General features: G+C 36.8%; 1 protein-coding gene across 3 annotated transcripts in view; it reads left to right on the top strand.

Moving 5' to 3' along the window:
* The window catches only part of LOC101743388 (transmembrane protein 135), a 55,431-nt gene extending 43,629 nt beyond the window's left edge, over nt 1-11,802 (top strand). For 2 of the 3 annotated variants that reach the window (XM_062669217.1, XM_062669218.1), the window contains exons 6-10: nt 1,643-1,733; nt 8,100-8,252; nt 9,180-9,320; nt 10,202-10,368; nt 11,602-11,802. In XM_062669217.1, the coding sequence (XP_062525201.1) occupies nt 1,643-1,733; nt 8,100-8,252; nt 9,180-9,320; nt 10,202-10,368; nt 11,602-11,662 (613 nt within the window). In that variant the 3' untranslated portion in view covers nt 11,663-11,802. The remainder of the gene's footprint in view (nt 1-1,642; nt 1,734-8,099; nt 8,253-9,179; nt 9,321-10,201; nt 10,369-11,601) is intronic. The other variant, XM_062669219.1, reaches the window with a different exon arrangement.
* Nucleotides 11,803-13,618: the final 1,816 nt, after the last annotated feature.

The following is a 13,618-nucleotide window of genomic DNA, read 5'->3' as shown; positions in this document are numbered from 1 at the left end:
AGACCGACAGTCCAAAAAAAGTTTAAGATCTTCTTAAAATTCTCCTCAACGCTATACAACTTTTTACTTATTCCGTATTGAGGCGCTGATAGAGATTGTTTAATCGGTAGCATTTAAATTATTCCGGTTCAAATACGGATTTATCGCGAACGACAAATAACAATGCAACTGTCCGTATACGCTATGCATTTAGCGGACAACGTTTGTCATTGTTCTGTTCAATCAGTTTGCGATTGGAACTATTCATGTTGACTTTTGCTGCAGAGTTCAATGGACGTTGGTAATCTTTTGAATCACGAATTAAATTAATTGAACATTCTTGATAACTATTTACTGTGCATAATTTTAAAGCAGCTTTTATTTTAGCAGCATTCGTTTTTACTGAATTCCTATTAGTTTATTATGTATACAATTTCTTATTATTTTCTTTTGATTTATAGAGAAAAAACGTACGAATGCTTCTTAGAAGAATAATAAATAGATTTTAAATAGTTTACGATAGCTCAGAATATCGAGCGACTAACAAGGTCTGGCGAGAGTCCCGGTTGTGTCTGTGGGTTATTTTTTTATTTTTTTTTTATTGCTTAGATGGGTGGACGAGCTCACAGCCCACCTGGTGTTAAGTGGTTACTGGGGCCCATAGAAATCTACAACGTAAATGCGCCACCCACCTTGAGATATAATTTCTAAGGTCTCAGTATAGTTACAACGGCTACCCCACCCTTCGAACCGCAACGCATTACTGCTTCACGGCAGAAATAGGCGGGGTGGTGGTACCAACCCGTGCGGACTCCCAAGAGGTCCTACCACCAATGATTACGCAAATTATAATTTTGCGGGTTTAATTTTTATTACACGATGTTATTCCTTCACCGTGGAAGTCAATCGTGAACATTTCTCGAGTACGTATTTCATTAGAAAAATTGGTACCCGCCTGCGGGATTCGAACATCTTATCGGACTATTCGGACGTCTTATCCTTTAGGCCACGACGACACAAGTTAAGTTGCACGTCAAACTCGGAACATACAGAACGGTCACCGGCACTTGGAGAGCCTAAGAGTACCGAAAGTGAATCTTGAGGATCCGAAGTTAAAAAACACGCTTAAGTAGCTACCCGAAATAACAATTCGTTTCTTTTTTTATTCTAGTGATATGTTTTTGTAAATTGTGTACTATCATCGGTCCTCTATGCCTGCGCAAATTTGCAAGTTAATCGGAAGTCATTTAGTCGGTCTAAATGTCGTTCAAATATCACATTACATACAAATAATATATACATATATACGAAGCTAATGAAAGTGGGTTCTAAAGATAGGATAGTGGTGCAGACCCATATGAACTGAGTAAGGGATATTCTCAGAAAGAATTCACGAAGGACAAGATACAAAAAAAATGTGGTACTACTAAGGTTTTGTTAAAGAAATGTACAGGCAGCTGCTAGTCATGGCCGATGTTTGGCAGTACCTACTCAAGATGAGTCAACAGCCAAACAGGCTATAATGAACATAGGATCATCTAACTTAATGTCGATATAGGTCATTCTATGAATGTAATGAAAATACAATCTTTGGGTAATTCTTTTAACGTTTTCAATTTATCAGCACATAGTTCGTACAATAATAAGTTTATTTTGAAAACAGGTTATTTACCCCGGACAAGGTGAGACGAAAAACAGATGATTCAAATAATGTTTGTCCTCACCAAGGCTCCTGTCATAAATATATCTTTAAGGTAATTTAATATCTTTATAAACTAACTTTAATTTTTTATGTTTTCAGTAGCAGGGTCCGTGTTAAAAATTGCTTCTTCTACTACTACTACTTCTACTAAAACTTCTTGCTTCTACTTACACCTTCCACTTCAACTATACTTATCATATTTGCTCTTTTTATAATTTTACAGTAAGTTCATCAATCATTGTAGTTACCGTTAAGTGGTACTTAAAATCTGTTATTAGCTTTAGTATAATCACGTGTCTGTAAATGTTGTATAAGTAATTACATATTTGGGTTTCTATAATTAATAAACACTTGCTTAATGGCGAAGTTAGTTACATTTGGGTACTCGCAAAAACACATCTCATTACGTGACTACTTTTAGCAAAAAATAAATAAAATGTAAACAGTTACAGCCAATCGTGGATCAGTACCAATCACAGATCTCGTGGCTAAGCGATTATATTTAGGATATTACAATAAAAATAAATAAATAAAAAACTTTTATTTCAAGACTAAAGTCTCATATTGTGTTAGTATTACAAATAACTTATGAACTATGTTAGTATTTAAATAAACCAATCAACTCCGTCCCTGGCAGCCCCATCAAGCAGCATGTAGAACATGCAACTTGATGAACCTACCCAGGGTCGGGCCATCCAGTCTTTCAGCTAGTACCCTCAAGACGTTGTTGGTGCTTCCTCCTACTCTACGCATAATGGATGCCACCTTTTTGCGCATTATCGCGAAGTAGTCATCCGTGTGCGCATCGGCGAACATGCCTGATGCACTACAATAAGGTGGAAGCCTCAACAACGCCCTGAAGGCATTATTATATTGTATGCGCAGGGCATTATCCGTTTTTTGGGTATGAGTAGCCCAAAGACCGCTTGTGTAAAAGGTTTGGCAGTAAGCCTTGAAGAGGGTAATTTTGACCGGCACTGAACAACCTGCAAATCTTTGTGCCACTACATTCCCTCTGACAGCCAATGCCCTGCGTTCCCTTTCCATGTCCATATCATCTTTTAATTCCTCAGTTACAATATGCCCTAGATATTTGAACTGTGCTACTCTTTGTACAGGTAAGCCACCGAGCATTAGAGGCGGGACATGAGGTGGACTTTTGTTTACACCTCTGAACACCAACAGCTCACTTTTACTAGGGTTATACTTTAAGCCATGATCCTCAGCATAGGATTCACATATGGAAAGCAACTTTCTTAACCCACATATTGATGGGCTCAGCAGCACCATGTCATCCGCATAGCTAATGTTATTAAGACACAAATTATCTATATGACAACCAACATGTGTGCTACTGAGCTCCTCAAGTAGCTTATTTACATATATATTAAAGAGCCTCGGGGAGGTCAAACCACCCTGCCTTACACCACATTCTAGTTTGTAAGGGTCTGACAGTACATTGGACCACCGTACAAAGTTCCTCTGCTTCTCATACCACAAAGATAATATATTTACTAATGAAGGAAGTACACCCTCTCCCAGTAGCTTTTCCCACAAGATATTATAGGAAACAAGGTCAAAGGCTTTTGATAGGTCCAGGAAACAGGCATACACTGGTGTTTTCCTATCAGTGTAGTATTTGACAGCATGCTTCAGTGCAAAAATGGCACTCTCAGTAGATAGCCCAGCACAAAATCCAAACTGTGTATCATGCAGTTTAGTGTATCCACTGAGATGTGAGTCAAGCACGCTGTCAAACACCTTGGCTATGACGGTTGCCAGTGAAATTGGTCTATAATTTCCCTTGTCCGCTATGTCTCCTGTCCTGTTTTTTACAATAGGTACAACTATTGTGTCCAACATCTCCCTTGGTAAGTGAGAATGCCCCACAAACAAATTGAACAACATAGTCAAAACTCTCGGCAGGTGAACACCAGAATTCTGGAGATGCTCGATGCTGAGTCCATCATTACCAGGAGACTTGCCTCTTTTCATACCCTTTATAACAGTTTTTATTTCTTTACATGTAAAATGAACTGGCAAACCTGATTGACAGAACTCAGCACCATTCCTCAACGACGCTGTCTTTAATGGAGAAATTACTTTAAAATGATCTTTAAATATATTTGCTATTCCAATGTAGTCACTCTCACCCTCCACGCTAACTGGAAGACTTGGTGATTTATCAAATTTTTTAGTACTCTTCCAAAATGATGAGAAACTTTTTTTTGAATGAAGAGAAGCCAAAATGTCCATTTCAATTTTTTCTTGGTTTTTAATGCACCATTTTAATCTAGATTTAAAGATTTTACGAGCTATTCTCATGTCCTCAAAAATAGGGCCACAGCTGGGTTGCCCATACCACATCCATAATTTAAACTTAATCCTTGCTTGTTTATGAAATTCTTTTACATGTTTATTCCAACCTTTTATACCTCTATTTTTTCCTATAATACCTCCCGGTACTTTACTATTACAGGCAGCATTACTTAATATATTTACAATTTTTTTATACATTTTATCTAACAAACTTTTATGGTGTAGATTATCACAAAATTTATCTGCACATAATTCAAAATCCTTTAAGAAGTTTAGGTTCTTCAATTCACTATTACATAAATCTAAATATTTATTTATTTCATTTATATTTCTTTCTCCCCAACGTATCCCATTACAAGCAACTTTAATATCACACCTTTTCTCTCGTATAACATTTATATCACACATAATTTTTAATGGAAAGTGGTCTGACCAGAATGAATCATAAATAATCTCAATATCCAGGATTGCATTAGACGCAGACTGTGTAACAAGACAGTGATCAAGCCAACGCTTGCACCCATGTGAGTCACTAATAAAAGTATAAGTTTGTGACAATGCACCAAGATACTCTATGTCTGCAAATATTAATTCTTGCTCAGTACAAAAACCAATAAGCTCATCGCAAAAAGACTCACCAGGATGTGCATTGAAGTCCCCCAACACAAATACTGTTTCAATATTACAATTTGTTATTAGAGAATACATTTCACCAAGACATTGTGTAAACATTGGTAAATTTTCATTGCAGTCTGTTGGCATATACATATTAATAACCATAAATGATCGATTACTAACTAATATTTTTACTGCACATATTCGATTACTCTGAATTTTCACTACAGATACATAATTAAATGCACTTTTTCTCCATAATATGGCAAGGCCTCCATAGGGTCTGCCTTTACAAATACCGGCTGAAGTGTCGACTGAGGACTTCCCAGTATAACTGAATTCTTCATGTATATTTCCAAGAAAAGATAAGTCATGGGGATATAGCCAAGTTTCTTGTAGCAATATAATGTCAGCCGTCTTGCACAATGTACGTACACAATTCAACGACCTTTTCACATTTTTGCAATTAAATGTAATTATATTCACTTTTGCAGTACTATCCATTTATATTGTTAACTCACCGCTTTGAGAAACGTTTTCTCCTTCTTTTTTTCTATCCCTAAAATGGATAAAACGTCTAAATGTAATTCCATCGGGCCACATCTCGTCGTTCAAAAACATTTCTAATTTGTTTTTGTTCACTAAAACTTTAAATGCATTATAGGATCTTTCCTTTTTCATTATGATTTTTTCCAACGAAACAGCTTCAGATGTTTTAAATTTAATATATTGGCAGATATCATCTTCGGTGGTCTCTTTGTTTACGTTAGAGATAAACAAAGGGATTTTGATTTCGGCCGCTTTAAATTTCTCGTTTAGTTTCGTCACAGCTTTCCCAGTTTTTCCCTCAAAACGGTTTCTGTACCTACGTTTTTGTACAGAAATCCATTCATCGTTTGGTTTATCTCTCATTATAAATTTGCCGTGTCTTACTATATCAGCCATAGTGGGCTCCTTCGACTTTGAGGTTATATGGTTTTGTATTCTGTCATTATGAACTATATGTTGACTGTCCGATGATTCTGACATTTGTGCGCATATTTCACGTTCCATCGACATCGAGTTATTGGAAGAAAGCGTACTTGCCTGATCTGTCTTAGTTTGTGCAGGAAAGGGAGTTAAATTCTTAAATGACTCAGCACGTTCCGGGTTCGGGCTTGTCGTCACTTTGTTACCGGCCGGCGATAAAACAGCCTCTACACTATTTTGTACATACCCCCTTTTTTTCGTATTTATATTACAGTTTAAATATGGAGTTGTTGACCTGTATGATTCCAAATTATTTTTTAGCTCATCTAATTGCTTTGTTGTTGCGTAATTGTCTTTAATGCCATTAATATCAGCACGCATAATTATCAAGTCTTTTAGCAATTTGGTAACATCTACATGATCAAATGTTACGGGCGGTAATTTTTGCAAGTCACGCGCTACAAATATTGGTATTGTGTCGGGTTCGGTCACTTTGAAAACACATATTATATCTTCTAGATTCCTTTGCTTTTTCCCCTCTTTGCGCCTAGAAATCTTCTTCTGAGTACTTTTTAGCGAGCTTTTTAGGGAACTAAAAAGCAATTCTTTAGCACTTTCCACCTCCTCTTCAGAAAAAGCAGATGAACAGATCCGAATTAAACTTTCTTTATCAGTCACTGTGATCTTATTTTGGACAAATGACAATAGTTCACTAATAACTATGTTACAGTTCACACATTTAAGCGTATTCACATTTTTCTCAGATACCGTCACAGGAGTAGCCATATTCGATCCGCTCTCGAGCACGAACGAGAACGAACTTCTTGGATCCAAATGGGATCCAACTGTGTTAATATTACTGGTGGTAGGTCATACCGAGACTTAGAAATCATGTCTCAAGGTTAGTGGCGACATTTACTTTGTTGATGTCTGTGGACCTCTTTAACCAGTTAACACCAGGAAGATCTTAAACTCGTCCTCCCAGTTAAACAAAAATAACATGAGCCTTGAAATTAGGCTCTGTGTTTCAAATTATTGTTTATTTTAATTATTTAACCTACATACGAAATAGGTAAATAAAAACAAATAGATAATAATTTTACTTTTATTATGTTTTAGTATCAATAGTGAGTAGCAATTTAATCACAATATTATGATATGGTAATTATAAAAATAGTAGAACAAATATTGATAATCTATAATAATATTTGTGTAATTATCGACAAAGGTCTATTTGTTATTTTTATTATAATTGAGTTAATTATTATCTACGCGACTACGAGTATTGTCAGGGCGAATTATTTTTAAATTAGAATAAACGAAATCCCCATAAATTACAGACGAGATCCCACAAAAGAGACACAATACGATTTTGTTAAAAAGAGTGATTATTCCACATAATTCTTACTGAGGCTTCGAATATCGAGAATAAGTTTAGTATTGAGCAACCTGAAGCGCCTTTTGAATATATGAATTCACTATAAATACAGTTTGAGAAGGTATGACCATGTCTCGATTTACAAGCAAATAATAAACGGCTCTCAAATGTCTGCGCGTTGGAGGTATACCATTTCTTCTCTACAACCTCCTTTTTTTTTTTTTTTTATTGCTTTCGATAGGCAGACCAGCTTACGGCTCATCTTATGGGAAATGATAACCGTCGCCCATAGACATCCAAACTACATCAGTGACTCAGATGCGCTGCCTATCCTGGCCTGGATGGGCAGCCTTATGTATGTTACACCGGCTATCCTGTCCTTCAGACCGGAACACAGTATTACTGTTTTGCGGCAGAAATAGACAGGACGGTGGTACCAACCCGGGCGGGCTTCTACACAGAACCCTACCACCAGTTAAAAACCCTACCACCAGTTATCTCTTCTGTTGTTCCTTCTTAACTTAGATATTTTTGGTTCTTAATTAAATATTCAAGATTCCAATTCGCCACAGTACTGCGCGCGGATGAGTTTCGAGTTTTTAGGACACATTGCCAGAAATTTGGACAATTTTGGAGAAGCTGCTGGTAACAGGCAAGGTATGCGGAAGAAGGCCCCAAGGCAGAAGTCCAATGCGCTGGTCGGACCAGATACGCTTCCTCTCAACACTTCACGTCCACGTTGCTATTTTTTTATTGCCTAGATGGGTGGACGAGCTCACAGCCCACCTGGTGTTAGGTGGTTACTGGAGCCCATAGATATCTACAACGTAAATGCGCCACCCACCTTCAGATATAAGTTCTAAGGTCTCAGTATAGTTACAGCGGCTGCTCCACCCTTCAAACCGAAACGCATTGCTGCTTCACGGCAGAAATAGGCAGAGTGATGATACCTACCCGTGAGGACTCACAAGAGGTCCAACCACTAGTAAATCTGCCATATAATGCTATCCACATAGCTGAGAATAGGCAGAAATTGCGCAGGATAATCCATGAAAAAGTTGTTAGATGAAGCCACGACCCTCAGCATTGAGGATTATCGATGCAAGCAGGAGGAATTAAATATACTCTTACTTTCAGGGTACGGCTACATACTTCGCACTTGGCCTAGCGTTTACTGTCGCAAGACTCATATTACCAAGGATTCGCTCACCTATGACCGCTATAGCTTCATTGAGGACGAGACATTTGAAACTGGCGATGTTCTTCGGTTCTTATATCGGTATTTACAGAGTACGATTTGTTTCGTGTCGTTAGGTATTAAAATAGAATGGGGGCGGAGATTTGATGGACGATCGATTTAATGTGTGAAATGAAATGTAGCTTAAATGGCAAAATGCCCGGTATGCTGATATAGAGCGACGACACTACGCCATGATCAGAATCGTCCATGTAACTTTCAGGGTGAAGGAAAGTCATAGACAAAAAAACTCATTAAATAGATCATTGATGGTTATATGAGACATTGCGAGTCACAAACCGGTAGCTGCCTTCATGTTGCCTGTTTCTGCCGAACTGCAATCATAAGTTTTTGTTCAAATGGTTAAACAACAGTTTTTCGGGAATTACTATTAATATCAACTGTACATTCATTATCACCGTATCAATTGCGTAAGAAAAATAAGAATAATATTAAAAATAGTACTAGAACTAAAGAATAGCTTGTCCCAGGTAATACGGTCCACGACCAAGACAAATGCGATTAGAGCTTCCTAGTTAAAACACTCTAATTATCACGAAAAACCGATATCTGTAGCAAGCACTTAACCCTTAGCTGGATAGCTTTTTTCTACTTGTTCCAGTAACCTCTAGGGGTTATTCTAGATTCACCGAACTAGTAGGTGAGCTCACGGGGCTCAAAGCTTACGTCATTACTAACATTAGCCCTAGCAAGAGCAGTGCTTCGCAGAATCTACCACTGGATCGAAAACGTGACCATCTGAGAAGATCCAGGGAGAAACTCAGTGGGCTGTATCTGTGGGTTAATTGACTCGCCGATCCCTTCGTTGCAAGCGACGGATTTGACTTGAACGATGGCGAACACTAAAGTGCTACACATAGCTTCAGAAATATTCTTATAAAGTCATAGTTGAATCCAATCAAACCTACATTTGCACAAATATCTAAACCAAAATGATTTTACTATATTATAATTTTCAGGCTGTGATATGTTATTTGTGCCGCAAGAGAGGATGTGATTCTGCAATATACGCTTTACCAGCTGGCTGTTTGGCCGGATTATCATTCATTTTCAGCCCTAGTCTGGGAATAGCTATTGGAGCAATGACAGGAGCTATGAAGGTAAATAATGCGAATAAATATAATAGCTTTCCATTCACCTAAATAAGACTATGAAACTTTTCGATATCAAACATCGAGCCTCCGTATAGCTATTGTAATTAAATCAATCTTATGCTAATGTCCTTGCCATACATAAATTCAAATGTACTCGGAGTTTGTACATCATTAAGTACCTAAAAATAGTCTATACTTAATATTATAAAGAGGAAAGATTTGTTTGTTTGTTTGTTTCGAATAGGCTCCGAAACTACTGGACCGATTTGAAAAATTCTTTTTCCATTAGAAACCGACATTGTCCCTGATGAACAGAGGCTACTTTTTTTAATTTTTTTTTAATATTTTTTTTTGGTTTCATGTGTATTTTAATGTTTGCGAAGCGAAGCGAGGGCGGGTCGCTAGTATGTTATAAAGAGGCATCTTGTTTGTGAATGAATTTAGATTCGCTGGTAACGTTTCGAACGAATTCCATTTTTTAATAGGCTTAGACGTCATCAAGTCTATACTATAGTCTATATATACATATATTATAATCATAAGACAGAGTTCACTCAATGAACTTTTTTTTATTGCTTAGATAGTTGGAGCTCACGGCCCATCTGATGTTATACGGTTACCGGAGTCCAAATACAACGTTAATGCCGCAACTCACCATGAGATATGAGTTCTAAGGTCCCAGCATAGTTACAACGGCTGCCCCGCTCTTCAAGCCGAAACGCACTACTGCTTCACGGCAGAAATAGGCAGGATGGTTCTACCTCACCGTGAGCACTCACAAGACGTTCTACCACCAGTAATAGAGCTTCATGTTTCAGCACCAGCTTCGTGCTGCCGTAAGCTCTTAATTTTAGACCCACTCCGTAAAACTTAATATACCTTTTCAGTTATATTCAACAATACTGTATGAGAAGAAGCTTTTGCCCGCACGTTTGCCGTTACCAGAACTCCTGTACTGTATATGTCAGGGTACCCTGTTTAGTGCTCGAGTGTTTTACCCAGAAGAGTGTCCCTCATATATTTTCAATCTTCTAGCTAAAGTCAGCAACAACAGGTTGGTTAATGTATACGCATATTGCAAGGCTGCATAGATGAGTAGCATCATAAAGACTGACTAGCAGTGCCTGCGACTTTGTCCGCATGGAATTTAACAAAATAGAAATATGTAGTCTAAGTTAATCTTTATTAAACCAGCTATCAGCCAGTTAAAGTTCCATCAAAATCAGTCCAGCCGTTCCAGAGATTAGCCGGAACAAACAGACAGATAAAAATTAAGACAAATGTTAAGTTGGTATTATTATGTACCGTTTATACCGTTACATTCAAATACATGTAGTAAAAAGCGTTTATTTTAATATTACAAATAGAAACTCCAAGCTTATTTATTTGTACTAGAGGTCCCGCAGTAGTCGAAATTCGACTATAATTAATTGGAATTGTAAGTTTGTACACTATTATGATTGTATTTTATACTTCTATAATCACAAATTTCGCCAAGACTACACTATAAAAAATATTAACAAAGACAAACAATATTTAATCTCAATTTGACAACAGACGTCAAGAACAAAAGTTTGACAGTAAATAGTATGCATGCGTGTGTGCGTCAAATACATGGTATATAGTGTGTGTAATGTTTTATTTATTGATTTAATATATCTTTTATGCATTATTTAAAAAAAATATTAGCATTGTGCACTTCTTCTCTATATTCTCTATAAGTGTGGAAAATTTCATAATCCTCCGTCCGCGCAATTTTCGTAAAAAGGGATACAAAGTTTTTGCTTCACGTATTAATAAATAGATAGAGTTGTCACGAAGCTTTTTAGTGAAATATTTTTACGATCCGATTTTTAGTAAAACAGACTTTACATAATTGACATGCGTCAAACGTGCTATAAATAAACAAAATTGTTTGAAGTCATAGCGGCTATTTTTGCTCTCTCGATAAGGACAATTATAAAAAGGAGGTGATGAAATTTCTGTCTTGTTTTTGAAGTGAAACTTCTTTAGACGCGTTGAGAGTAAAATTTAAATTGCCAAAGATTCGTTACGGCTAGAGAGAAAAGATACAATTTAGAAAGAGTGAGAGTGAGAAATAAACAGAACGTCTCGCGAACCACTCGACCTTGGAGAGAGGGAAAGGACGAAGCGAGATAGCTCGTTTTTCTTATGCACAGCATTTCCTATCACAAGACACAAATGAACAAAACCACAATACTACACACCACAAAAGAAGTTTCACTTCTTTCACGCGGACCTTTTCTTATTGTAATATCATTTTCAGGTCCGAATGGATTTACAGCAACTACAAACTACTATTGGACAAGGCTTTAGAACAATCCTAGTTTTTAAACATCCCAAATGGTAATTTATGATACGTTAGTTAATTTAGTTCAATGTTTTATTGCCCATCTAAGCTGTAAGGTGTTGTTTTGTTTTATATTTTTAATATTCATCTTGTTTAATAAATACGTGACGGTAGTAATCATAGTCTTTTTTTTTTAAACTGCTATTGCAAATATGTTTTTGGCTTAACTTCTTTTTTATTGCCCTTGTAGGAAGACGAGCTACAGCCCACCGGACGGTGAGTGGTTACCGTCGCCCATGGACTTCAGCAATGCCAGGGGCAGAGCCAAGTCGCTGCCTACTGAAAATTTTTTAATCTCAATCAATTTTTATAACGGATATTTCTTTTACAAATGTTCGCATGCTTAATTCCAAACTTCGGATTCGACAATTTTCGAATGTTTTATCTCATCATCATCTCAGCATGTCTCATATATTTTGTATGGTCGTGAAACTATCTGAAAACAGTAGTTTACGGAATGGATTGTAGATTGATACGGAAGTACCACCGTTCCGCTATTTCTGCTGCAAATCAACAATGCTGTCCAGTTTTATAAAAGTTCAATTTTTTTCAACGTCTAGAACGTTTATGTTGAGGTCTTATAGTTTTTGTCAAAACAAATTTCAACGTCACATGTCACTTTTGAAGTCGTCGTGGCCTAAGCGATAAGACGTCCGGTGCATTCGTGTTGAGCGATGCACCGCTGTTCGAATCTCAGGCGGGTACCAATTTTTCTAATGAAATACGTACTCAACAAATGTTCACGATTGACTTCTACGGTGAAGGAATAATATCGTGTAATAAAAATCAAACCCGCAAAATTATAATTTGCGTAATTACTGGTGGTAGGACCTCTTGTGAGTCCGCGCGGGTGGGTACCACCGCCCTGCCTATTTCGGCCGTGAATCAGTAATGCGTTTCGGTTTGAAGGGTGGGGCAGCCGTTGTAACTATACTTGAGACCCTTAGAACTTCGCATCTCACCGACCGCTCACATGATGATTTTATATCTATTGGAAATCTAATTGTAATAAATAATAGTTTTAAAAAACTAACAAAATACACTTTTATAGAAAATCCAACTAAAAAATAGAAAAAAAATGTTAATAAATTTTTTTACGCGTTTTTTACACGCTTTTTTTACAATAAAATCATTTTTTCTTGCACTATTTTTAATTCAAATTTATTAAATTTTTTTTTCTATTTTTTAGTTGGATTTTCTATAAAAGCGTATTTTGTTAGTTTTTTTAAACCATTATTTATTTTTCACTTTTAGTAGAATTTCAAATTTTTTTTTTTTCAATTTTTTTTAAAATATTGAATTGTCATCGGCCTTTAATCAAATCAAATCTTTAATCGGGGTCAAAATCATGTTCAAAGATTCCGTTACAAACATACATACGTCTGAAGCTAATAAAAGCGTATTAAAAATAAAACAATAAAGTTTCAATGCGCAATTGATTTATCTCATTGAACTTTAGCATTAGAAGGTGTTGTTGGTACTGTCTTTTGTATTCTTCCTCTTTTCTTTGTGGCGTTCTCAGGGTTGATAATGAGAATTTTACTCATGCCTCCATTATCTTTCTTTTCTTGGACCCTCATAAGACCTTCATGTCCGAAGCGACATACCGACTCACACTGTAATACAATCATAGCGAAGTTGTTAAAACGAAGGTATATTTAAAAATTACTGGTGGTAGGACCTCTGGTGAGTCCGCATGGGTAGGTACCACCACCCTGCCTATTTCTGCCTTGAAGCAGTAAAGCGTTTCGGTTTGAAGGGTGGGGCAGCCATTGTAACTATACTGAGACCTTAGAACTCATATCTCATGGTGGGTGGCGGCATTTTCGTTGTAGATGTTTATGGGCTCCGGTAATCACTTAGCATCAGGTGTGCCGTGAGCTCGTTCACCCATCTAAGCAATAAAAAAAATGTAAAATTTTGGATAACGTTG

This window comes from Bombyx mori, chromosome 6 (genome assembly GCF_030269925.1).
Source record: "Bombyx mori chromosome 6, ASM3026992v2".
Classification (NCBI taxonomy): Eukaryota; Metazoa; Arthropoda; class Insecta; order Lepidoptera; family Bombycidae; genus Bombyx; species Bombyx mori.
Note: the sequence above shows the minus strand (reverse complement) of the source record. Positions and strands in the feature narration are given on the sequence as shown.